The sequence below is a fragment of the Phaseolus vulgaris genome, chromosome 9 (genome assembly GCF_000499845.2).
Source record: "Phaseolus vulgaris cultivar G19833 chromosome 9, P. vulgaris v2.0, whole genome shotgun sequence".
NCBI lineage: Eukaryota > Viridiplantae > Streptophyta > Magnoliopsida > Fabales > Fabaceae > Phaseolus > Phaseolus vulgaris.
This window is the reverse complement of record NC_023751.2, coordinates 21,969,726-21,996,807: the sequence shown is the minus strand read 5'-3', so window position 1 is coordinate 21,996,807 and position 27,082 is coordinate 21,969,726. Positions and strand designations below refer to the sequence as shown.

At 28.0% G+C, this 27,082-nt stretch overlaps 2 protein-coding genes across 2 annotated transcripts; one reads left to right on the top strand and one right to left on the bottom strand.

The window, feature by feature from the left end:
* Positions 1-1,547: 1,547 nt before the first annotated feature.
* Positions 1,548-6,816, bottom strand: LOC137821390 (WAT1-related protein At5g64700-like). Its single transcript, XM_068625959.1, has 7 exons — positions 6,513-6,816; positions 6,333-6,401; positions 6,126-6,242; positions 5,173-5,413; positions 4,822-4,980; positions 3,862-4,013; positions 1,548-1,845 (listed from the first exon to the last, which is right to left on the bottom strand). Exons 1-7 carry the CDS (start codon positions 6,683-6,685, stop codon positions 1,698-1,700), a joined length of 1,059 nt encoding a protein of 352 aa, XP_068482060.1. The 5' UTR covers positions 6,686-6,816; the 3' UTR covers positions 1,548-1,697.
* A 9,504-nt stretch (positions 6,817-16,320) lies between these two features.
* On the top strand, positions 16,321-19,859 carry LOC137821727 (uncharacterized). Its single transcript, XM_068626461.1, has 3 exons — positions 16,321-16,810; positions 17,675-19,136; positions 19,315-19,859. Exons 1-3 carry the CDS (start codon positions 16,522-16,524, stop codon positions 19,682-19,684), a joined length of 2,121 nt encoding a protein of 706 aa, XP_068482562.1. The 5' UTR covers positions 16,321-16,521; the 3' UTR covers positions 19,685-19,859.
* Positions 19,860-27,082: the final 7,223 nt, after the last annotated feature.

The following is a 27,082-nucleotide window of genomic DNA, read 5'->3' as shown; positions in this document are numbered from 1 at the left end:
ATATATATATATATATATATATATATATAAATATAGATACATAGATATAATGAATTTGGTTTGAGTTTAGATAATTAGAGTTGGGTATGAAAGGGGATTGCCACCAAAATTTGCCCTCTAGTTTTACGTTGCATGATCAATCGGACAAGAAAACGACAGTGTACGAACTCTGTTTATTTAGTGATGACATGTTCACGTCCTTCGCAAATAACAACCTCTCAAAAAACAATGTTTCAAACGTGAAACAAATAGTGCAGCAAAAGCAAAATCAAAATCAAAATCAATATAATGCTCGTGCTTATTTTTTGAAAACAAATTGAAGGACACAGCGCGTTGACCAAATTTTGGAAGACAGGAATAAAGTTCAACCTTTATATGAGTGATCTGCATATACTTCACATGAAAGATTTGTTAACAAATTTATTCAAATATGCTTTAAGTGAACAAGGTATGAAAATGTGTAAAATATTGTGCCACCTCAAACAAGAGGAGTGTTTATATTCGTAAGGTGCACCATGTCTTTCTTTCACCAAATCTATTTCTTTATCTCTTCATTAAGATATACAATCTCAACATGCATGTATGGACGGAAAGGAAAGAAAATGTTATTTTCATGAATGTGTGAAATGTGTCATTTTATAAATATGATCTGGTATAATGTAATTTTAAAATTGTTTAATTCTTTTATGTAAAAAATCCTCATTTTAATAAAAAATTATTTATTTTTTTAGTTGTAATATTCTCAAACATATTATAACACTCTAAACATATTAACACTGGACAAAACTCTAATAATTAATTAAATTAGTTTTTGATGAAGATAAAATGTCACATTTCCTTAACAACCACAACCATGATAAGAAAAGTAATTAGTTCAATTTGATAATTCCCATAAATTATAATTAAGCTGATTGTATAACATAAAGTCACCAAAATAGGAGTGGTTTGAGGACCAAACCCGTCAAAAACTTTGCGCGTAAAGCTTTAGGTCGTTAGTTTGGTCTCTTTCGTTTTTTTTTTTCTCTTTTTCCTTTTAACAAAAGAGATACACGGAATTGAAATTGGATCTCAAATTAACGTGGTTGCAAATGAATATTCTTCTCAATTATGGACAAAACAAGTATAACGTTAGTGAGTAAAGTCATTCATGCTACAAAAATGAGATAAAGGCAAGTACACGGTTTGAACTTGAAATCAATTTTTTATTCACACTACTAAATAACCAAGTGTTCTCCACTCAGCTCTTTTTATAGTCAAATTAAGTTAGACAATGTAGACAATTTTTTCAGAACATATTCAAGCAATTATTGATTAAAACTAAGTGTTTATCTATGAAGGACTATTTGTAAACAGTGGACGGCAATATTAAAAAAGTTGATAGAGATTTGAGCATTATCGTAGTATGGTATGTAATAATTGAAGAATAGTTTTCATATATAGGTAGGTATCTTTGGATATCTTCTTTTCCCCTATTATTGGATAAAAACATCAAGCATTCACATTCTTAAGCAACATCTTTTCCTCAATTTAGTATTAAGTTAAGTTTCAGGCGCAATCAACAGACATTCTTTCCAATTTCTTCTGTAGTGTAAACTGGTACAAAAAAAAAAGGTCATGCTTTATTGTGAATGACATTTTGGGTCCCAAGGAGAAAAACCAAACAGAAACCACTAAAGAAAATTATATAATCATTAGGGTTACTGTGGTTCCATGCTAGTGGCCTCTGTTTTCACCTCTACGCATTCTTTAATGGGTAAACAATTCTGATGATGACTCACTCCTTCTCTGCTTTTTGCCCACAAAACACTATAGAGGCTTAAAATCAGCACAATGCCTCCAAGAACGCTGAAACCAAAAATTTAGAGGATTAGGGAAATGGAGTATAAAATAGTTTCTTTTTCTTTTTTGACTTTTGATCATAAAGATACTTAATAACTTTAATTAAATCCCAATAAAATTTAGAACATTTTATAATATATATTATAAAATGAATTGTAAACTTTATCTTATTATAAACTAATATTAATGAAGTTGAGTTAAGATTAAAGTTCACTTCTTAATATAATATCATAATTGAAATACTTTTTATATATTTAATATAATTGAAATACTTTTTATATATTTAATATTTTTAATTGTACAATATTTATATATTCTTGCATTTGGATGAATTGCAATATTATAGTCACCTTTAATTATAGAACCTTAATTTTGTTGATCTTTTTTTTTTTTTGCCGATTTAGTAATATTCATATTTTAGAAAAATCATAATTTTTGTCCAATTATATATCAATTTTGTGTACATTTATTTTTATATTTTTATTAAATTTTTTACTGTCCCTTAAAAGAATATGTCCCGAAAATCACTTCTCTAGTCAAAGAATACATTACATAATTACCTTAATTGGTAGATTATTAGATAATAAGGATGAAAATCCCACATGAATTTTGTGTTTGTTTTTTAGTTACATCTCTTTGTAAATGGTTTTATTCTTCTCTTATATAGCGTTTCTTTTGTGACAATTTATTACAAATTATATACATGCTTAAGTGGAAGCATATTAGATAATAAAGATGAAAATCCCATGTTTTCAGTTGTAATATATAGCTTTCAGTGTTTTATTCAGTGTAATCTTTCATTCATTTCTTAATGAAATTTAATATCTCTCTCCTCTTTTCATTATTAGATACAATTAAAAGAAATCATGTATAAATTTAACTGAATAAGAGTAATAAAATTAATTCTATCTTCTCCTTTTATGTATAATAAGAACGTAATTTAGTTCATTCATTTTCTAAAGAAAAAATACAGTTTAGTTAAAAAATATAAAATATATATATATATAGGTCACTAAATTAAAAAGAGTTCAGTTTAATGAAACAATTTTTGTGAATTCAATTCATATATATATATATATATATATATATATATATATATATATATATATATATCCGCCACTTATATCTTTTAATAGATTTAGCTAAAATATGTAAAATTTTACCAAGGATACAAATAGAACTCAATCTTACATTTTCTCTAGTTATATCTTTTACATTCAATCTCCTTTCTTTCCAAAAAAATGTTATATTTTAATGAATACACAAATATAATTATCCGACTAAAAAATCTAATTGGTTATCTTACATATATAGCTTAAGTATATAACTCCAAAATAGATTCTTGAGTACTATAAGAAGACTATCTACACCTAACATGATTATTCCTTTTGCCCAAATTTGTAGAAATTATATTTCAATCTGCACTTAGTGGGTGGAGAGGGTCAAAATTAAGAAGTGGTGTCTTTTTAGATAAGAACTTGTCACGTAAACGTAAATTTTAATGCACATAATAAATAAGGTATTAGATAATTTTATATTAGTTATATGAATACATATAATTATAATTAAAAACTTTCAATATGAAGATAAAATTTGAGATTATATTATTTAATTAAATGTTATTAAATATAACATAATAATTAACGTAAATTACTCATGATCAGATAAAATTTTATGTCTCTGCATAATATATTGTTTAAGTTACAAAGATTGTATCAGTTAACCAACCTGAAAGTAATATATCGAACCACCCATACAAAAATTCATTCATAATCAGTCATCTATAATATTGGATAAATCATTTTCCTATAAACAGTTATAATGATTCTCCTAGTCAACTATTTCCAAACGCCTCTCAGCAGTAATTTTAATCAATATTAAAAAATAATATACTAGTCATAATCTTCATTAGAATTTTATATTATTTAATTAAATGATAACATTTTTTAAAAATAAAAATTCATGCGTCTTTTGATATTTTAATTAATCTTTATATTAAAATAAAATAGTATGGTAACTGACCTTCCGAAACGTAGGGGCTCGCCCAAGAGAAATATGGAACCTGTGGTAGCAATTAGAAAACTTAGCGGGTTCCACATCGCGGGAAAAACTGGTCCTCTCTTTTGGATAGCCCAAGCTTGCAAGTAGTAGATGAGCCCCGTCACTAGTGTCCCCTGTAAGATGCACGACAAACTCATCTAAACTTTTTATTAATATAGAATTCAACAACTTTTATGGTATGACAAAAACATCTTGGTTGTGCACGAAGCTATAATTTTCGTAGATTTCTCTTAAATGACGTGTCGGTGTCAGATATTCATATCAGATACGGACATTCGTATGATACTTGTAGAACACATATCTATGAAGTATCCAATTTAAAAAGTATTTGTTTGATTTCTAACAATTATAGTACGATTATAACACAATTTTAAAAAGGAAAAATACATTAATTTTTTAAAAACTCAAATTTATTGTATAAATTTTTATTATAATTATAAAAATAAGAAACAAATCCTTTTAAACTAGTCATGAAAAATATTTTTCTTCTCCAAAAAATAATCTGAAACATACTTTTGCACATAAATCTTTATTGTTAATTTATATAATTCATAATTACATAATATATAGATTTGTGTCCCCGTGTCCTACATTTTAGATATTATACGTATTTTTGTATTCGTGTCCGTGTCGCATCAGTGTTAGTGTCAGTGTTTGTGCTACATAGGTGCCAAGAGACATTTTCTCTCAAATTTAGATATGGCACTATGACACAACTTTCTCCAACTTATTTAAATTGCAAAAAAAATAAGAAATTATCATGTAATACACCACATTCTTTATAGTTAAAAAAAATAACATTAAATATAATATCATTTATAAAATTAAATTTGTATCTATTTATATATTATTATGAATGTTTTTATCATTAATCAGATTAAGATTTTTAAACTAATATCCGTCAAGAAGTTTGGTACTTACACAGTAAACAACAGCAAGCAGTTTCATGTCCCAACCCAACTTCCACTTCTCAATATCTCTTTCAAAAGTTATAGCAATAACAAATGACTGGATTGAACTTGATAGGCACTGAAGGCTCGTGAACTTCAGCTTTGCAGGGTAGATTTTAAGAATATGAGCCTGCTCTCTTTTGGGATCAGTGTGAGTGCAGTCATAGATATCGTTAACTAAGCAAAAAAGAAACAGAATTGTGTATACACATACCATCTAAACACAAAAAAGTCGAGAACTTATAAACTAACACTTGTTTCCATCATTCTTGACCCTAGCATAAGTTGGAATAGCACAAATATGCAACACAAGTGGCTCTACCTGAATTACAAGCCAAAGGCTCCAGATGATGACGCTTAAGAGCAAGAGTAAAGAACCCAATATCCATCTTTTGCCAGATGAAAATTGATCTTCATGATGTAGACTGTGGTGATTGTGGTAATGCACAATCCTTAACTGCGGTCCCTTGTAAAATGCTACGGTGGCTACACCAACCAAGCACAGAAATACACTTCCTATCTTTGTAATTCCACCTTTTGTCCTTATATTTACCTTCTCCATTCTGCAAGATTCGAATGGAAATGGCAGGTCAACTAAATTCGAATAATGATGTTTGTATGATACATAAGAATACTACCTTTTCTGCATAATTGGATTATAATTAGTTACATGCCCCAAACTTTACTTTAGAGATTGTAAATTGAGTTCAACTTTAAATAATGTGAATCAATTTTGTGAACATATATCTATCTATTACAAAGACGTATAAATTCATATATATATATATAGTTGAACTTATTAGATCACTCGTTATCGAATTACTTTCAGACTGTTCGGATCACTCATAATACATTACATGCACGGGTTGACAGGTCTCGACGTGAGAGAATGTATTGAAGATTTTACATTAATTAGTAATAAAAATATTTCATAATATATGTGTGAAAATTTTATCTTATAAATTAATTTTATAAAATTGAATTTCACTTTTAAAGTTCACTTATTAATATTAATATGATATGATAATTCGTGATTCTCATATTTTGGTATAAGAGTAATGATAAAAAATAAATCATATGACCAAATCATAATTTGATCATTGTTACAACTAAAACACACTATCATAATGAAATTCCAGATTCTAACAAAATCAGAATAGATATCATGGTCACTAACCATCACCTACCAAAACTAACTTTTACTCGTAACGTGTTTCCAGTGAGGTCTAAACTATTACAAGGGAAAGAGGTAAAAACTGATATCCAAAATATTACCTGAGCAGCACAGCAAAGAAAAACGCAGATGCGGGGAGGGAATTGACAATTGCAGCGGCCAAAGTGGCAGACGTGTAAACAAGGGCAATAGCTTGCATATTTAGAGTCAAAGTGAGTCTGAAAAGCAACAAATTAAGATCATATACCTAAGGTTTCCTCTCAGAGCAACATTTTATGAGAAATCACACAAAAATAATAGTACCATACCCGAAAAAAGAAGACACAAAAATCTTGCAGAAGGTCAAAAATGAAAGTGACACTGGAACTACCCTTTTTCTGGAACATATCATAAATAAAATACATGTCAGTGATAATATAAGGTGTATAAACACAGTACTGTATCCATATAAAAAATCAAACAAAACAAATCCTTAATTACACACTTACTTTTCAAGTATCAAGGCCAGAGGAACCAAAATAGCTGCACCAATCACCTGTCTATAAAATATAAACACAAAGGTATTCATTCCCCCATTAAACACAGCCTTGGACAGCAAGGTTAGCCCTGCATATATCAACTGTACTACAAACATTGCCAAATATGGCTTTAGTTCACCCATTTTGCATTACTCAACCGCACACACACATATATATAGAGTTTCCAATTGGTTGTTCATTGATTGATCCTTTCCCCAAATGAAAATGGTGCAGAAGAAATGTGGAGGAGGTGTTTGATTATATGCTCTAATGAACTTACAGTTGGATTGGAAATGTGAGGGGTGTATCGATTCTCCAAGCACTTAGATTAAATCATTGTTATAGAATCTCATCTTTCGGTTTTTCTACCAAAATATATAATATTTTAGTAAGAACAACTTCCACCTTTTCAAAGGGAGTATTTGCAATGGAATTTTTGGTATTCCTTTCCAATGAGTGATTCATGAGGTTATATTTCAAATTAATTCAACCTTTTTAAAATTATTTTTGTTCACCATCAATACATGAATAGATAATGCACTACAATAAAATCATAAAATAGAAACAAATTTTTAGAAACCAAAATAATTAATTGCAATAGTAACTAAATTAGAGATCATTTTAAAAATTAAAAAAAAAGTTTCTAAATTAGTTTAAATAGTTTTTAAATTGGCATCTAATTAGCAACCAATGTTTTTGCTACCAAATTTAGAAACTAAATAATTGATAATTTACTAATTAAATACCAATTTAGAAACTATTTAACAATAATAGAAACTAATTTAGAAACTATTTTTTTTAGTTTCTAAAATGGTCTCTAATTTAGTTACTATTACAACTAATTATTTTGGTATCTAAAAATTGGTTTCTATTTTATGATTTTCTTTTTCTTGTAGTGATCCTAATATAAAATTTAAAGGTTGAATTATCAAAAGCAATTCCCCTTTTTTCGCTTTTTTATTTATTTTTATATTTATCATTTTTTAAATTTAAGATAGTATTATTAAATATGCCGACAAAAATAAAATAAAAATATTTTTTTTTAATAGTGTGGAGATAGTATAGGATACTATGTTATCCATATGTATATAATACATGAAAAATTTATAAAAAATGTATTTTTAAAAAATAAATTTAGATAACCTAAACTTTTATTTAGTCTACGGAGTGAGAATAAGAACATAAAAAAGAAAAAATAATGAAAAATTTATTGATATGATAAAATTAAATACAAATATAAATTAACATATTTATAAAATAATTAAAGTAGCCTCTTGTTAAAAAATCTATTAAAGGTAAAAATATTTAAACACCTATAACTTGTGTTATATTAAACGAATCAGATTATAAAATAATATAATTTTTAATCCTGTTTCCTGGAATTTTATAAAATAATTTGATGTAAAAATTAATTTATAAAATATAAAATAAAGTTGAATTAAAATTATATACAAAAATATCAGAATGTTAGATAAAAATTAAAGGGCATAACAAAGCAAAGTTCTTCTCAAACTTGAATAAGTAAATCATTATTACTTTAAATAATAAACTTAAATTCATGTCAGTATTATTTTTAATAACATAAAAATAATTTTACAATAGATAATTTTTTTACGCAGATTATAAATTAATATATTTAGAACAAGAATTATAATAATGTTTAAAAAATAAGTAATCTTCTAAAACAGATAAATAAAGAAGATAACATATAACCTAAGTTAAGTTACAATAATCCAAATTAAAAATAAAATAAAAAACAATACAAAAAGTTATGTTTATTTAAAGGAGTCTCGTAATCTATAAAAGGTTTGGTCAAAGTCATAAAAAAACTAAAAAAAAAGTCATGTTGACTTGTTTGTCCATTTATTTTTCTGCAATATTACATTGCTCAGCTATATGTGACAATTTATCCTTCGACATATTTTCTGCACCCAATCTATTATATTTTTTTTTAACATAATAACTATTTTTTTAATCAGTGACACTATTTACAGCTTATAATTCTTTTCTAATAAATTTTAAAAAAATGATACATTGACAGTTGACAACCAAACCAAACCTGTTCTAGTATACAAAATATAAAAAAGATATTTTTATTATATCATATTAAAAAAAAAGTTATATATTAGAATAAGAGTGTCAATGTATATTTTTTTAAAATCTTAATGTCTAATTGGATCAACTCGTCACTTAGTTTGGAAACGTTTTTGCTTGAAAATAAATATGATGAGAACATCAATATCATATGTGCCACATAAAAAACTGCTTAAAATAGTTTTAATATCTCATAAACTTTGTTCTCTGCTTTAACTTGTTTATGTGAATTGACTTAAACCACTGCACCATTTATCCTCAAGACTCTTATCTCTATTCTTAACATTTTTTTGTTAATCCAATCAAATCAAACTATCTTAAGGCTTCAACAAGGTTTGTGTATGCTTATGTTATCTAGCCATCTCTCACCTGATAATACATCCTTGTCTCATCAACCATGTTGATCAAAAGATGGAAATACATATCATCCGTCCATTTAGAAAATTCGTGGTTCCTCTGCTAGGATTTGCTGACACATATCATTTCCCCTATTCATTCTCAACCTATTACAACAAGTGATGTAATGATAACGACATGATATAATCAACGATGTTGTACAATGAATAGCATCTGCTGTTAAGATTGATGAGAGCAGTGCAAAATCTGATTATTTGTCTGCTCGTCAGACCAATGTACTTAGTCTTTTTTTAGGATTCTATTTCATCTGAACTGGACCAGACTATTGGTCATTTTGAAGATCCCAATATATCAAAATTGGATCATAATGTTATTTGTTCTAGAAAACCTGAGTTGTTTTTTTGTGGTTATTTTTGGAATGACATGGAATCTTTTATTTTCACAACCAAAGGATCATTTCTTGTTTCCCTGTCAAAGAAACAGGTTAGAGTTCACAATGGTACTTTTGCAAATATTTTTAAAAAATTATTTTTTTACTAGGAACAACCTTTTTATTAGTTGTGTGGTCATTTTGATAATTTATGATCATTATTTAGCTACTTGTTTAGGGAGTTCCTTAATAACAAACCAGGACATGCTCTTTTATCAGGGAGGATGTGGCAGATTAATTACAAAATATGACCCTCATTTTTTTAGATTATAAGAAAAAAATAATAATTTTTTTTATTATAAATATTAATATTTTGTTGTGGGTGTGGAGTGAATATTCTTTTCTTTTAAAGTCAACCACTCAAGAAAAACTCGTTGATGGTTCAATCTCATGCAAATGGCTTGAGATCTCTCTTTCGGATCTGAGCATCACGGTCCGAGTTGAAAAAATCATCTGAACATGATGTGGAGGAAGACAGTAAGAGTATTGCTAGCACCAGAGTCTGCAACTGTCATTGATACATGGGGAGGTCTAGAAATGATATATTGGAAGATTGTCAAAAACTTGTGAGATGTCTTGGGAATACCCAAAGGGATATAATATCATTTATTTTCCAAAATTGTTTGTTGATAGGTATGACTGTCATTGATTTTCAGAAGCTTCGTTACCAAAAGTTGGCACCTTGCTGCTGATAATGTCAGAAGTTAAAGTAGAGCCCACTTATATTTTTTCCTTCTTCTCATGTTTTTAGGCTTTGTTCGGATAAAAAGACGTGGAGAGTAGAAAGTTGAGGGTGTGGGAGAGTGAAAGTGTGAAGAAGAAAATTGAAGTTGTTAGGATTGAAGTAGGTTAGAGTGAATGTGTGAAGAAAGTTTATTGAAATATGTTAATGATTTGATGGTTGTAAGGATATTTTGAATTATTTTTAACTGTATAAATTGTAAGATTACAAATTTACCCTTGTGTATAAAAAAATAAAAATAAATGATAATTACTTTATACACATTTTATTTAATGAAAATAATTTAAAATTTTAACTATAAATAAAAGAATAAAATAATGTAGAATTTAAATAAATAAATAAAAAATAAAATTTAATTCTAATTCTAATTAAATTATTTTTCAATTTATTATTTTAATATTTATATTGTTAATATTAATAATACTTTTTTATTATAAATATATTTATATTTTAAGGTATATAAGTATTTTTTATTAAAAATATATTTAATATTTTTTTATTATGAATATATTAATATGTTTTTTGGATATTTACCGTTTACTTAAATAAAATTTTCTATTAAAATGGAATTCTATTATTTATATTTTTAGAATTTAAATATTTAAATAGATTTTGTATTTTCATTAATAAATCAAAATCTAGATTATTATAATATATAATTGAATTCTATTATTTATACTTTTAGAATTTAAATATTTAAATGTATTTTTTATTCTTATTAAGGGTAAAAATGTAAATGCTCAAAAGTCTATGTGGCTTTCTCTCCTCTCATTGCACTTTTTCTTCATACGTGAGAGGCACCAAAAAAGCTCCATCTTCTCCTTTCCACACACCTCCCCCTCATCAATCACTAGAAACAAACGTGGGGTGCACTCTCACATCTGTCTGCGTGAATAGTGCACCCCTCAATGCATGGCCTTAGTGCTTCTGATGGAGAAACTTATATCCTCAAAACTTAAATTACTAGTGTCGATCGTGCCCTGCAGTCATGAACTCAGATAGTGAATGATCTGATTCATTCCCTAAAGATAATAACATGGAATCACCATGGGAGGTATTAAATTCCAACCTTTGTCATATGGAATTAAAATTAAGTCAGAGAGCCAATGAATTGGATACACGAAAGCTTCCTGATTATGAACTCAGATTATGATTCTTGAATCTGAAGTTTTATAACACTCGAAAAATACATCTAACTATTTAAAACGTTTTACGTATTTCTATACAAAATTAGAGTTTTTCAAAACATTCATAATACATGATTAGGACATATAAAAATATAAATATTTACAATATAAGCTTCAAAGTCAACATCCTAAAGCTCTTCATACCCTCCGATACCTATAATATCATATGCTCGTGTACGTAGTACAGTCATCGCAGTTCAAACACAGCAAGAAAAGAAAGGGTAAGCTAGTGAAAAGAAATTACATATCATATCTAATTCTTGCAAAAAGAACCAACCAAACAAATCATTTATAAACATTTCTTTAAATGTTGTCATGTAAAATTTCAATATCAATTTCATCAATCATATAGATCACACATGGATCTATTTTTCAATCACAATCATTGGATTTCATTTCAATTCCACTTCATCTCCCGGAAGACTCATTAAGTATGCCCCTACTAGAGACTAACACATGATCCAAAGATTACCAACGAATCCAATAGAAAGGATCAAGGTAAGTTCAAACATCCAATACCGAGTGTCTACAGTGGGACCCGATGTGTATGAACTCCCTCTCAGCTTCTCACCACCTGATATCTTAGTCTACATGACTTAGATCATTAGTGAAGCCAGAGAATCTTCATTAAACATAGGCTTTTCATACTTAACGTACCATCAAACAACAACTCATACATTATCCCAAATGTATGACATCAATTTCATACAATTTACATCATTCGTATATAATACATATCATTCAATCATATAACATTTAAAAATTCATATCATTCCATAAATTTTCCAACGTCAACAACAATATTTAACTCTCAAACTATCAAAATATAATATTTATAAAGTTTAAATAATATATAAACAAACACACAATATATAAACAAATAACACCCCTGCAAGATAAATTCAATATTGGGACCACGTCCCTTCTGCATTCAGATCTTCTATCCTAGGGTGCTATAAAAAAATTAATTCAGCTTCCCTTACCTTAATTGTTTGTTTTCCAAGCAACTTCTAGAATTTTATTTCCCACAGTCTAGATAAGCGCTTCAAGATTTATGGGCCTAATGCAAGTTATCCAAACAGAACAAGAACAAAAATTCAGTATACAGTAGAATAAGTTGAGATGATTAAACTTCTCAACTGACCTCACCAAGATTAATGACTAAATCTTAAGCAAAAATAGAGAACAAAGGAACTTTAGAGTAAAAATGAACTTACTCTATTTGAAATCTGATCGGGTAGAAATGTTCTTTAACTTCTCAGTTACAACGTAGTATGATCAGATTATAAAATAGATGAAGATTGGGAGAGAAAATTAAAAGAGAATGAGAGACGGAAATTGGAGAGAGAGAGAAATGAAGGAAGAAAAATGCATGCAGGTTCAGTTTCTGTTTTTTTAAAGAAAAAGTGACGTTACAAGTTTGCTCTTTGTTTAACTCAATCTGAAAAACAAGGAAAGCCAAAATGTTATGAGCAAGACACTTCTTTTTGGCAAGCCCTTTGATTCATGGTACAGTGACAGTGAAATCACCATAATTGACAATTAATTTGTAGTCAATTTTACTACACTCAATTTTTTGAATTTATTGCACTTACATAGTTTTAAAATTCCAAAAATGGCATTCATTCTGAAACTAAAAATCCAAAAAAATTTCAAAAAATAGATTATTGTGTTCTGGAAATAAAGATCGAAATAAAAAAAATTATTCTGGAAAAAAATAATCCAGAAACATATTATGGAGAAGGGGATCTAGAATGCTTTTTTGTATGTGATCCATTTTATCTAAGGACATTTTTATCTTTTTAGACTGAAATTGGGTGCAGTGATATGGTGCAAGAAGTAATTTTGGGCAAGTACTTCCTCGAAGAACAGCATTGCAAGAGCATGAAAAGCGGGTAAATTCTTCCTGCAACCCCATGATTTCATCCTTCACGCATATCGGGATAGTGAAAATACCATTTTACTCTTAATAAAATAAATCTTGCAATATCCTCTTCATCTTTTTCATCTTCTCAGTCTCACCCTTTTTTCTTCTTCTCCTGCTTCAATTTTGTGCTGGAGAGCACTTCTGCACCCCTTCACTGGAGATCGGATCCACATTTTATAGAGGTCGGTAAAACATACTTTTAATGTTTTTCTTTGCCTTGTATTTTAGATAGGATAATCTAGAAAGTTTCAGGATTGCAAAATCTAGAACATATTATGTTTTAAAAAGTAAATTCTGAATTGAGGAATATGTAATATATTTTCACATCAAAAAATACTTCTCAATTGGGAATCAATTGTGGAATCCAGAATGTATTAGAATTTATAGATTATTTGTTCATCTTTTTATGACACGTTTTAATTTAATTTGACAACCTTGTTGTCTTTTTTTGTTTTATTCAAGTTTGTGTTTTTTTTATCTATGTTTATTTTCAATGTGTATGAATGTATCTAAAAAGAATAGAGGATATATGACAACATATTTAGTAATAATAACTCATGTAATCAATAAAGTAACATTTCAAATAATATACAAAATATTTTTTACATTCTAAATTATATAATTCAAAATAAAAAATTTACAATTTAAATTGTATAATTTAAAATACAACTTTTATACTATGGATTACACATCATTTGAATTGTATAATTAAAATACAACTTTTATATTATGAATTTATGAATTGTACATTTCTGAATGTAATTAAAATGAAAAAAAGTTATCAATATTAACTTTTGAATTATATAATGTGAGACGTATCTAGATTTCCTAATATTCTGAAATTAAAAAAAAAAAATTAAGGATAAGTTTTATTTTTTAAGTATGGGATAGAAGGAAAAGATGGGAGGTGGAGGAAGAATTTGCCTCAAAAGCTTTGATAAAGGTACACTCCAAAAATGTGGCCCATTCATTTTAGTTCATTTTTAAATGTAACTTGGTTCCTTTCTAAAAAAAAAATGGAACAACGAAGAGGCAGTGCACCATTATGTTTACACGCAAACATGCTTTGACCTATTTCTTCTGGCTAGTTCTTATGTCAAAGAAGAATTATTTGTTATGCACCAATCATAGGAAAGTAAGTGTTTAACTTATGAGATCAAATATCTAAATAAATTAAGATGTCAAACATAACCAACTAAATCTATCTTTGGTAGTAAGGTCTTTAGGTAATGTTTGACCTTTTTTTGTTTGGTTCTTATTTTAACAGAAACAACCAGATAGAATGTTTTTAAAAATTAAAAATCTTAATTTTAACTGAGGGAAATGGGAGAAAGGTAGTTTTTGAAAAGAAAAAGATAATATTTTTTATTATTTTGATTTTTAACATTGAAGCAAGTTTTAACCTAAAAAATATCATATTATTGCTACATCGTAATAAGAGTAATGAATTCATATATATATATATATATATATATATATATATATATATATATCAAAAATTAAACTTAAACTTAAACCCAAAATTCACGTACCGGATTTAAATTATATATAACCTGTTCAGGTTTAAGTTTGTTTAAGTGAAAATAACATTCTGAAAACGGTTATAAGAAAAATATATGACGTTATGGGATATCCGTCCTTACAGACTCACCAAATTTCCCTTATTTAGTTCTTTTAAACAAAATGGAATTGTTTAACTTTCAATTAAAATAATGTCAGTTCTTTTTTAATAAAATTTAAACGGTACAATATATATATATATATATATATATATATATTGTTAAGATTATTTGAATTCATCAGCATTTTTTCTAGTAAGTATTTCTAAATTTTGTTACTATTAATTTTTGTCAAAAAAAGACTGATATTATTTAATGCTTTTTTCAATAATACTTTTTCTAATTTTAAGATTTAACCCTCAACGTTGTTTAAGAATATTGAATTTAATTTTTACAGTACAACAACTTATTATAATCTCTACCAAGAATTTAGTTTTAATGAATCTTTGAAAAAGTTTATTTACAGAACTTAAGCAATCACCAAAATACAATTTTTGGTCTGTTAAAAAACTATTTTGTTTGCGAAAATATTGTTCTTTAGTGATTTTTAAAATGTGAGATTAAAGTTTACACTCACACACTTTTATATATATATATATATATAAAATAAATTTATTATGTTTGACTTAGTTTTAAATCTTCGTTTTTAACTTTTATGTGGTTAGCAACTAGGTAATATAATCCTAAACGCAAACTTATTTATTAATGTAGTCTAATAAAAAAAACTCATTACCGGTAATATAAATAACACACATTCGAAAAAGAACATACACTTTCGAGTGTTGAATACTTTTTTCGCTGACTTGAGCGTTAAGTGCTTTCTAGAGGTACCTCATTTGACATTCATCCAAGACTGTGCGACCGAGACCCAATAGGAAGAAAAAGATAAGCAAGTTAAGGTAGGAGTTGATTGCACGACAAGAGAAAAGGAAACGAAGTCAATAGTTTTATATGCCCTATCTCCCTAACAGGAACAAATTTAATTAACTTTCGATCCTCGTATAATTTTTTTTAAGTTTTTAATAACTTTTTATTAAATATTCAAAAAAATTATATTTTTAATTAAGTATATATTGTTTAATTTTATTTTATTTAGTTTTAAATGTTAAAGAAATAAGATGTATTAATATAAAATAATATTATAATTAATATAAAATGATAAATATTTTTAATTATTTTTATTAAAAATATGTTAGAGAATAATAAATTATCATTGTTACTAACATCATTAATAATAATGACAATAATTCTTTAATAATTATAGGTAAATGAGGTAAAAGTAATAAAAGAATCATGATAATTTCCTTATGCAGTAAATTATTATGAAAATAAGAAAAATTAATAATATTATTTTATATTAAGTACAAAACTTAAAACACAAGTAAATAAAACGACAAAAAAAAAATATTTCATGTCGTAAAACTTATGTAAAAAATATATAACTTTTTAAGTATTTAATAGAAAAAAGATTAATAGACACCCAGTTAAAAGTAACCCATATTTAAACTTAATCATGTAAACTTTGTGAGAAAATTTTGAAGCTTTTATTTTTGCATTAGATTAGAAGAAGAGTTAGAAAATGTGGGTGTAGTTTAAATTGCGCTAATCCTAAAGCCTTCCGTAGCCACTAACCAACTCACTGCAACACTGGAAGAAGCATTGGATTTGATTCTTCCAATCGTGATGAGATCCCTTCTCCAAACGAAGCAGTTGTTGGCGGTTAGGGTTCAGAGGCATCAGTTGTGGCACCACTCTCGAGACGTCAAGGTTTCGGTGTGGTGGGATTTCGAGAACTGCCAGGTGCCGGCGGGGGTTGATGCTCTGGATGTGGCGCCGGCGATCACGAAGGCTGTGAGAGCGAGTGGTATTAAGGGCCCTCTCCGAATCAACGCTTTCGGTGATGTTCTGCAGCTCTCAAAACCCAACCAGCAAGCACTTTCTCACACTGGCATTCATTTCACCCACATTCCAGGTTTCTCTTCTCTCCTCTTCTTTAACTCCTCTCCTCGTTTAACTTTGTTGCCGTCAAAATTCATCTCAAGATGGTTTCTAATTGGTTCACTGCTGACGCTCACATTGTTTTTTATTTATTTTTTGGGTTATGATAATCCATAAGTTTTTAGATAACGCAGCTTTTTTTGTTTGATTATTATTATTTTTGTCTCTGTATAATAACTTTAAGTTTTAGTTCCTTAAGAGATATGTTATAATTTGTAGTCTTTTCAGCTGCATTTTAGTTGTGTTATATCTACTGTTATCTGAAGTGTTAGTCCTTACACTTGCATTTTAGGTCTGGATTATGCTTTTGTTTAGAGGAAACTTAACCCAATTTTCTGAAGAAGCTAACAGAAATAACTTCTAAAATTGATTCATATATAAGTTAATTTTATATTATAGATAAATTAGTTTTATTTTTTCCTTCCTATTTTTCTATGCTAATTACTTATAGCGAAGATGAAGCTGGTGATGAGGTGACTTTGACTTAACAAATAATGGTTGTCATGTGATAGTAACATGATTGAAATTAAACATTAAACATTTGTCGTTGTAGGTGATATTAGGAATTGGTCCTTTTATGAAGAAAAATAATTATAGTTTTAGCCATTAGGATTGTAAACGAGGGGGTAGAAAAAAAAAAAAAAAAAAGGGAAGACAAATTGGAAAGTTGAGTTGTTTGGATGTGGTGAAAGAGAGTGAAAATGTGGGAGAAATGAATGGGAAGTTTTTAATTTGATATGTTTTCCAGCTTGCCGTCCATATGGCTTCGGTAGTTTCTTGTTTCATTTATCTACACTTTTAGCTATTCAAATTATAATATCTTCAAGTATTGTTGCAGGTGGAAAGAACAGTGCTGATAGATTTCTTCTCATGAATCTTATGGATTGGGTTTCTCAAAATCCTCCGCCTGCCCATCTCTTTTTGATATCTGCTGATGGAGACTTTGCTGGAATGTTACACCGGTTAAGAATTCATAATTACAATATATTACTTGCTAGCACAAGGAATGCTCCTGGTGTCCTCTGCAGTGCAGCAACTATAATATGGCAATGGTCTTCGTTAGTAAAAGGGGAACATCTTTCTGGAAAACATTTAAGCCATCCTCCTGATGGTTTGTTTGGTTCTTGGTGTGGAAATTACAAGGTGATTCCGGAAAAACCATTCTCAGATGTTAAGAAGTCTGCATCTTCAGAAAAAGTAGGCATATACAAACCTTCCTTAGATTTGCACACTGTTCCAAAAAAAGTTGTAAAACAGGTTTGCCGTATATTAAAGTCACATCGAAAAGGAATCTCAATTAGAGATCTTCGTATAGAGTTGAAGAAACGTAAAGTGAATTTTAGTAAAAAGTTTTATGGATATGGAACATTTTCTCGCTTTCTAACATCAACACTGCATGTAGAGCTTGAGCCTTTAGGCTTTGGTAATTTTCATGTATGTCTGATCCCCTCAGAATCCCCCAAACCTTTTGAGGGAAAAGTTGTGGAATCAGTAGCATCTTGTATTAAGATCGATAAGAAGGGATCTGCAGCAACTCCAAAGCTAAACGGCAAGGATAAAAACAAGGTTAGAGAAGCAAATTGGACACCCTTAACTGCATCATCTCATGAAAGGAGTATGGATGAGGATTCAAAATCATCACTTTCATTGGTTGAAAGACATGTGTCTCAGCCCCCAGATGCGTTGCAGAAATTTTCAGCGTGTAGTGGGAAGGTTGTTGATAGGACTACTGAACAACTGTCAGAGATTCAACCACAACACAAGGACAACCAACTTTCCAAAACTAAGCCAGATTCCTTAAAATTGAGTTCGAATTCTAAAACATTATCTGATTGTGACATTGTTGGTTCTGAGGATGCAAGTTATAGAATTCAGGAAAAATACACGACTTCAAGGAATCACTCTGCTGGAAATGATCAGGTTGATGAAGTTTGTCACAGCCCATATTCTACACAAGCTGATGACTCTCTGCTTGATAAAATACCTAGTGGAAGTGATAAAACTAATAGGAATGGCCCAACATTCTTTGTCAGGATCAGAGCCTGGTGGCAATTTTGGAAAGGCAATGCAGAATCTGGTGTTTCAGCTGATTGTCATAACAGGGTGGTTAGTCATTTCGAGGATTCTAACCCATCTGAACTAGTAGAGCAAACAGCTCAGGTTGTGAGTGATTTTAAAGAACCCAAGTTATCAGAGCTGGACAAGCCTGAGTTGTTTTCTAGCAGTGCCTTTTGGGATGACATAGAAACTTTTATTTTCACGCTCAAAGGATCATTAATTGTTTCCCAGTCGAAAAACAGGTTACGCACTAATCTAGTACAAATCTTTTATAAATTCACCCTTTTGCAGCGCAACAAATTAACTATATGACAAAATTTCTGCTGAAAGTTGTGTGACCATTTTGATATTTTATGATATGATATCATTATGTAGCTACCAGTTTAAAGAGTTACTAGCATGCCCTTTTGTTTGTATCAGGGAGGATATGGCGTATAAATTGCTAAAGGATGGACCCCCAGTTTTAAGATCTCTCACTGAAGAAGATATTCTTCAATTGGTGGAGTTGTTAATATCAGAGAAAAAGTGGTTGGAGGAAAACCCGTCCCAGATATTTCCTTTTAGGGTAACTAAACCAGTTCGGGGGAACTCATTGATGGGCAAATCTCAGGGTGCAAATGGTTTGAGATCTCTCTTTCTGAGCAGATCATCACAATCCAAGTTGCAAAAATCATCTGAACATGATATGGAAAAAGACGATAAGAGTATTCCTAAATCTGGAGTTTCTGCAACTGCCACTGAGACAAAATATAAGGGGAGGTCTGGAAAGGATATATTAGAAGATTGTTAGTAACTTGTGAGTGAGATATTGTGGGAAAACCCAGATGGATATAGTATCAGTTCTTTCCCAAGACTGTTAGTTGATAGGTATGGCTAACATCGTGATTTACAGAAGCTAAACGTTCGCATAATGCCAGAAGTTAAAGTAGAGTCCATTTATATATATCCTTATGTTCCTGCTGTTAGTGCCTCTGAAGGGAAAACTTTTAATCTCAAAACTCAAGTAACCACTTCCTGTCATGCTCGTGCAGTTTGAAACTCTGTGAATTATCTGATTCAGCCCCCAAAGATGATTGCATCAACTCTCAATTGGAAGAATTAGGTCCCGTTTCTACCAATCACTCCTACCAGATTAATCTGGAGTCAGAATTAAGTCAGAAAGCCAAACACATCTAAGTCATGAAGCTATAGAAGCTTAAAGAAAGAGAAAAAAGTTTCTCCAAAGATTTTAGGTCACAGATAAATACAATACAAAATAGATAATAAAAATTATTCTAACATTTTCCGTTAAAATTAGAGCAAATAAATGGAATGCCCTAAGCTTGAAAGTTAAAAATTGAATTTTAGCTAATGTCAAGGGTTTTGTCACAATATCGCAAATTGATTATTGGAGTCAACAAACTCGCTGTAAATTTAATGTCAATGTTGGAAACAATGTGAAGAACTAATGTGAAAGAACTGTTTGATTATCATAATATATATTCTTTTCTTGTGTTCACAAAAATCTTAGTTCTTTTAAAAATTGTTGTGTTATGTTAGTAGAATAGGCAACATATTTTAACTATTTTTTTTACTTTAATATTATTATTATTAACAATTTGTTTGTTAGAGGAATCAACACTACTACACCAAACAAATTTTTTTTTTATTATTATTATTATTATTATTATTATTATTGTTGTTATTATTATTATTGTTGTTGTTATTATTATTATTGTTGTTGTTGTTATTCATAATGATAATAATATTAGTAACATTTATTATTATTAATGTTAATAATAATTTTGATTTCAATTTTAGAATCAGAGTTTGTTTTGAATTTCGATTGGTAAACTAGTCTAACCTATAAATAAAGAAGATTCCTGTCTTTAACTCTTCTTTTGCTATTTATCAATTTTACTTTATATTAATACTTATTTTATTGTTTTATCTTTGACATTTCAGCCATTTCATTATTTTTTAAGTATTTAATAAATAACTAATTACTTTTATAATTAATTGGAAACTATTTTTTAAACTAATATTTTATCATTTTGTAAAAAACAATTACCAATTTTAAATTTTGAATGTGAAGCATTTTATTAAACATTTTGTACGACGTGGAACAATTTTTTTTCTCATATCTTTATCTCTCTTAAAATTCATAGTTGTTATTTATTCTTATCATTTGATTTCTTATTCTTTCTTTACAAAAAAGATTCAATCAGTGACTGTGACTTTTGTCAACAGCATTTGACAGACGACTATCTTTGAACACCTCGTGTAGGCGATTTGGATGTGGAAGTGAACGAGGAGCAAAATAACTTATACTTCTTCACTCCAATTACATCCTTATTCACTGATCACCTATTCTTCTCATCACAAATGTGGCATCGAAGCTCCTCCAAATTTGGCAATAGAATTTTGAGTCTATGATTTCTGACGCACTCTTTCTCGCGCGAGGCAATGAAGAGGTTCGCTGCATTATGCAGAAAAGACTATTACGAAAGATCGGGTCTTCGTATCTTGGATTTACAATGGTAACTTGTTTGTCACTCCTTTCGCAACCAGACCTTTAAAGTCATTGCTTGGACGGTGTTCACACTTTCTTCTTGAAAGGTTCGCTTTTTATTCTTCTTTATCAAATTGATCATTGTTTCATTTCCTTTTATTTATTTGTTTCATTAAAAAAAAATTATTAATAAATATAAAATATTGAATCGTTTTTTTCTTTATTGTTGTAGTAATATTATGACTTTGAAAATGTAAATGATAAAAATAAAACATGTGGACACACAGGCGCATTTCATGCGCCTGTGTTTCCGCTAATAGTAATAATATTAATATTAACATTATTATTATTAATATCTTTTATTATTAATAATAATAGTTTTGAGTTTTGATTTTAATTTTAGAATCAGAGTTTGTTTTGAATTTCGATTTATAAACTAGTGAAAGCTATTTAGATTTGGGAACATGTTGGAGAATAGAAAACAAAGCAAAATATATTGTATATTTGAAATCCGGTTTAAAATATGGTTTAAAATACCCACCTTTAAATGCTCCATTATTATTATTTTAGGTCACACTTTATCAATGTAGTTTATTCCTTTTTTTAGAAGGTCACATCACAAAAGTATTGCTTAAACATTTTTGGCCCAAAAATTGTGGTCTATAGTGATTTATAAGTCACATTTGTAAAAGTGTTGCAATTTTCAATTTTAGGTCACATTTATATGTTTGTGGCTACTTTTAGGTCAATTTTATTGTTTAACACACGCATTCTAAAGGCAACACTTAAAAAAATGTGGTATAGATAAGTAATGATTTTACAAACATGGTATTTGATAGTCCTTAAACCACACTTGTAAAATCGTTGCATTTTCTTAAGAAACATTTACAAGATATTTATAAGTTTCACTTGGTTCGGTGTTGTCTAAAGTTAAAAATGGTGTAGTGACAATGATGATTTGGTTCTAAATAGCACAATATTCTGCACTTGTGTTTTTTTTTTTCAATCAATTGACCTATATCATGCTCCTATATAACAATTTAATGACTTTGTTAATTGACTTAAAGATATAAGATTAAAGGGCATGCAAAAATATATTAGGACAACTTTTAAGTTTAAAGAAAGAGTAAAAAAGAACTTGATCAAATCTTTGATAATCAACTTTAGATCCATTGGCTAAAGATATAGAATGAGAAAATTTAGGAGAAGAAATATAAGAGAACAATGAGTTATTACTAGAAATATGACCATAAGCACCTAAGTCAATTATCCATAACAATGAGACTTTTCATAGGTTGTGAGATATATATTGTCAATAAACTGGGAACACTTAAAGATTGTATTTGGTTACTAAATTTTGACCTCAAATATTCTTGATATTCTTCATTATAAAACTTTGGTTCAAGTATTTCGAATTTGGGGATAGTTCTTGTCTTTCAAGAAAGTCATACAAACAATAACAATGTTCTTAATTATGATCATTCTCTTATATAAGAGCATTGAGGAAGTCATTGGTCATCAAGTCCTTGTCTATTTCCATGACCTCCCTTTCTGTAAGTAGATACCATGAGAAAAGCTTTTGTAGATTCTTAAGAGTTGAAACATAGAATATTTATGTTGTTAAGTTTTCCATTGACGTGACGACTTGATCATTTAACATTTGATCTTAAATATGATCAACATTTGGATTCAAGGCACGAAGAATCATGATCATATATAGCTTGTCCAACATTTTCTTGATTTCTTCCTGTGAGTTAGCTTCTAAGAATATTTTAACTCCTTAACAACAAATTGACCTTAAAAAATGAAAGATATCGTATATCATGATATATCTATATTTGATATGTCAATTTATGGGTAGAATCATAAAATATTTGAATATCATTTGTAAATATGATTTGAGCTTTCATTTAAAAGGATTTACATGTTTTTGAATATTCTTAGGATCCCCAATATATTAGGTTTCACAAATAAAAACAATAAAGTACAAAGTTAAAAATATAACTTATTCTATTGTTTAATACTTATGATCAATTTAGGATTTATATTTATATGTTATCTTTTCTCAAATGATTATGAAAGAGAGTATGATGCTGACAGAAGACAATAAAATGTTTTTGTCACCAATTAATACTAGAGTGAAATTGATTCGTTCTAAAATTAACTTTAGAAAGTATATATAAAAAAAGAGCTTGAAAAATTTTAAATCATTTTTCTAATTTAAATTCACACACATATTCATATATATGAATTACAACAAAAGTTTAAGTTTAAGACAAGATAATTTGTGTTTTCTAAAATTCTTAGTTAAAAATAGATACGACACAAAATAGCTCTTACTAAAAAAAATATAAACTATTCTAACATAATAAAAAAAAAGTGTTAGTAAAAAGTATTCCTTTGCCGATTTTTATTCTTTAACGTTTAAAAATTTAAAATGAATTTATAAAAAAAGTAATAACTTATATTTTTATATTATAAAATAAAAAAATTATTAAATAAATTGAATTTAAAACTTTTTTTGGTTTAACTTCAATTTAAAATAATGTTTGAAAACGCTAGCTAAATAGAACTCTACTCCTCATTTGATTGTTGTTTTTTTTAAGATATTGTTTCATTTTAAGTTCTATTAGAAATCTGAAAAAAAAAACATTTAAAGTTGAATGGGAAAGTAGTAATTACTATTTAAGAAAAAGTATGAAAGAGATTGTTTTGAAAAGAGTATGAAAGAAAGAAGATTTAATTGAAGCACACTTTAAATTCTCTATTTGATTACAACTTGTCAAATTTAGGTGAGAGGGATAGTGTGCCAGCTCCAAAAGTGATAGAATAGAAATTGCAGATTATTTTACTTTCTAGAATGTAAAAAGGAATGCTAACATGCTTATTTTTTTCCTACACATGCTTGAAGCTTATATATTTTTTGTAGACAAGTTGAACCCTTTTAAAAAAGCTTATAACAAATAAACATATTATACTCAAGCTTAGTCAAATATAATCTAATCAATTTTCACCTCTAATTGTGATTGAGTATAGTAAAACTTTTTTCCAAATCTATGGTTTTTGTTTACAACTTTGTAACTTTCTCTTACCAATTTTATTTTTATTATTTTCTATTTTGCACACAAATGAGTCTTCAAATAAATGTGCTTCATTCTTTTATGTTTGTCATGTTTAAAGTGTGGGCATTTAAAAATGCTCAATTGATATTGGAAAAGAAGTTCAGTGTTGGGATGGTGCGAGAAAAAGTTATGTATTTTATAATAACTATGCGTATGAAGTTGCTTTGGGATTAAAAAAATTAGCACGAGTACAAAGATTGATGCCATGTACTATTTACTTACATCTCATGGAAGAGAAGAATAGAAAAAATGACAGGTTCACATCTACTTAAAAAATATACTTACTTGATAATTCACTTTAATTATATAATAATATAATAGTATGTACTAGTATTTTAAGTTAAAAAGTAAAAAAAATCAGATAAATATTAATATTTTAAGTTGTTAAGTGAATATTTTTTTCTTTATGGATGTTGATTATTACTCAAAAAAATGTTTGAAAATCGATTTCTTTCAAGTTAAGATGGCTAAGGAAAAGTTGAGATCCAACAAATTTTTCTGCTTTCATTTTGTTGGAGATCCCACATCGACTAGAGATTAGAGCCTTTCATTGTATATAAGTGGGTGCAAACCTCACCCCATTGAGCCGATTTTATGGGGTTGAGTTAGGCTTAAAGTTCACTTCGTAATATGGTATCAGAGCCATTTCGAGCCTATCCTAGCGAGTGTTTGTGTTAGGCCTATCGTGCCACCCGCTATCGGACCACCCATAATATATAGTCCCACGCACGAGTTGGTAGTCTTGGTGTGAGTTGGTGTTATGGGGTTGAGTTAGGCTTAAAGTCCACTTTGTAATACATTTTTGTGTTAATCTAGATTATTATCATCTTAAGTCCAAAAAAAGTCATGTTCCAAAGATATTGTAGGAAAAAATGATAGTTATGCATAAAGAATAATAGTGTTATGTGATGATGCATGAATTTCATTAAACAAAAATTTTATTCATTAGTTAGTTTTGAAGCCAAAGCATACGAGAACTTGCAATTTGGTGAAAAAGATTACAAGAACGGTATAGCAAAGGTTACACAGTTAAGAGTTAGTGTTGGGGATAAAACACTTTATAATTACTTCATTCGTATACAAAGAAAAAACAATCAAATTTTATGTCAAAATTTTAAAATGTATTAGGAATATATCAGAGATGACAACTTATGATTCATTTGTAGATTGTATAATTTGATAATACATATTATATTTAACAAAGAGATGCAATATGTTCATTCTTGTTGTAGTTAATCATCATAAACAATCTACTTGTTTGGTATTTTCAACAACAAACAGACAAAATTATGTATGAGTGAGAAATCTTCTCATAAACAATATTATAAATTTATGTCTTATATCTCCTTGAGAGTATGAGGCTAGAAGTTTTTATTTTCTATTTTCTATAAGGATTTCAGCATCCCTATAATATTTTGCTTTTAATTTTATTTATTCTTTGTCGATAAAAAAAACAAATCAAAATTAGTCTGTCTTGTGTTCCCTAAATCTTATCATTGCTTTTGAGTTATATTCTTTTTGAATTTTGTTATTTTATAACAACTTACTCTTTGAAAAGAATTTTCAACATACTTAAACCAACACAATTTTTAAATAAGGAAATAATGGATATAAAAAAAAAATCTAAATGCTCAAGACCACATAATATGTGGACTGAAATGTTAATACTCTTGTATTTGTTTAAATTTAAGGTAATAATATGTAGACATATAACAAAGACCTTAGTTAAAAGAAAAATGTGAATAAAGAAAAATGTGAATGAGATGTCCTTTAATTATATTCTAATTAGATGGAGAAAAGATATAAAATTATGTGTTAATTTACTATGATGAGATAGTAAGCAAAATAAACAATTTGATCAATTTGGTGTTAACTTTTATAAACTTTAACATCTAGTCAATTTAAGAGAAAATTATAATTTTATTTATGAAATGGATGAATCAAGCAATGAAAAATTAAGTTTTGAAAAAATAATGTTTGTGATATAAATCTATCATATTTTAAATATTTAAGATGACAAATTGAAATATGTGTAAACATCAGTCAAACATTAAACAATTTTTAAACTAAAGTTATTTATCGTTTAACTAGTATCAAATATAGATATTTTGATTGAACCAATAGTTGTTGCATAAGATTGAATGTATCTTAAACATCTTAAACATGGTCATTCGGCCATATAGTTTATATGTTTTCTAATTGTTAAGTAAGTTTCTGTCATAATTTTTAGGATATTTTTCTATAAACTAAATAACTTTGTATAGGTATAAGTATTAAAATACACAACAACATACATAAGTTTTGTCATTGATATAAAACATATTTCATTAAAAACAAAAATTATATTTATAATATATTAAAAAATAATTATTTTACAATCACTGAAATTATAATATCAAAATAAATATAAAAATGAACTAGAAACGTATAAGCAAATTATAATAATAATTTTAAAAAAAATACAATGCTTGAAACTAAATAATGGAATGAAAATAAAAAATAATATATGATTATCTTACTTATAATAAATATATTTTCAATTAAATTACATATCTGAAAAAACTATTTATCTTAT

Excerpts from the sequence above, each read along its gene's own strand:
- LOC137821390 (XM_068625959.1), bottom strand. The coding sequence starts at position 6,685 with ATGGGTGAACTAAAGCCATATTTGGCAATGTTTGTAGTACAGTTGATA. Across the intron at positions 6,402-6,512 it reads CTGGCCTTGATACTTGAAAA|AAAAAGGGTAGTTCCAGTGT; the intron begins GTAAGTGTGTAA and ends GATATGTTCCAG. Across the intron at positions 4,014-4,821 it reads TGCTTGCTGTTGTTTACTGT|GGGACACTAGTGACGGGGCT; the intron begins GTAAGTACCAAA and ends TGCATCTTACAG.
- LOC137821727 (XM_068626461.1), top strand. The coding sequence starts at position 16,522 with ATGAGATCCCTTCTCCAAACGAAGCAGTTGTTGGCGGTTAGGGTTCAG. Across the intron at positions 16,811-17,674 it reads TCATTTCACCCACATTCCAG|GTGGAAAGAACAGTGCTGAT; the intron begins GTTTCTCTTCTC and ends GTATTGTTGCAG. Across the intron at positions 19,137-19,314 it reads GTTTCCCAGTCGAAAAACAG|GGAGGATATGGCGTATAAAT; the intron begins GTTACGCACTAA and ends TGTTTGTATCAG.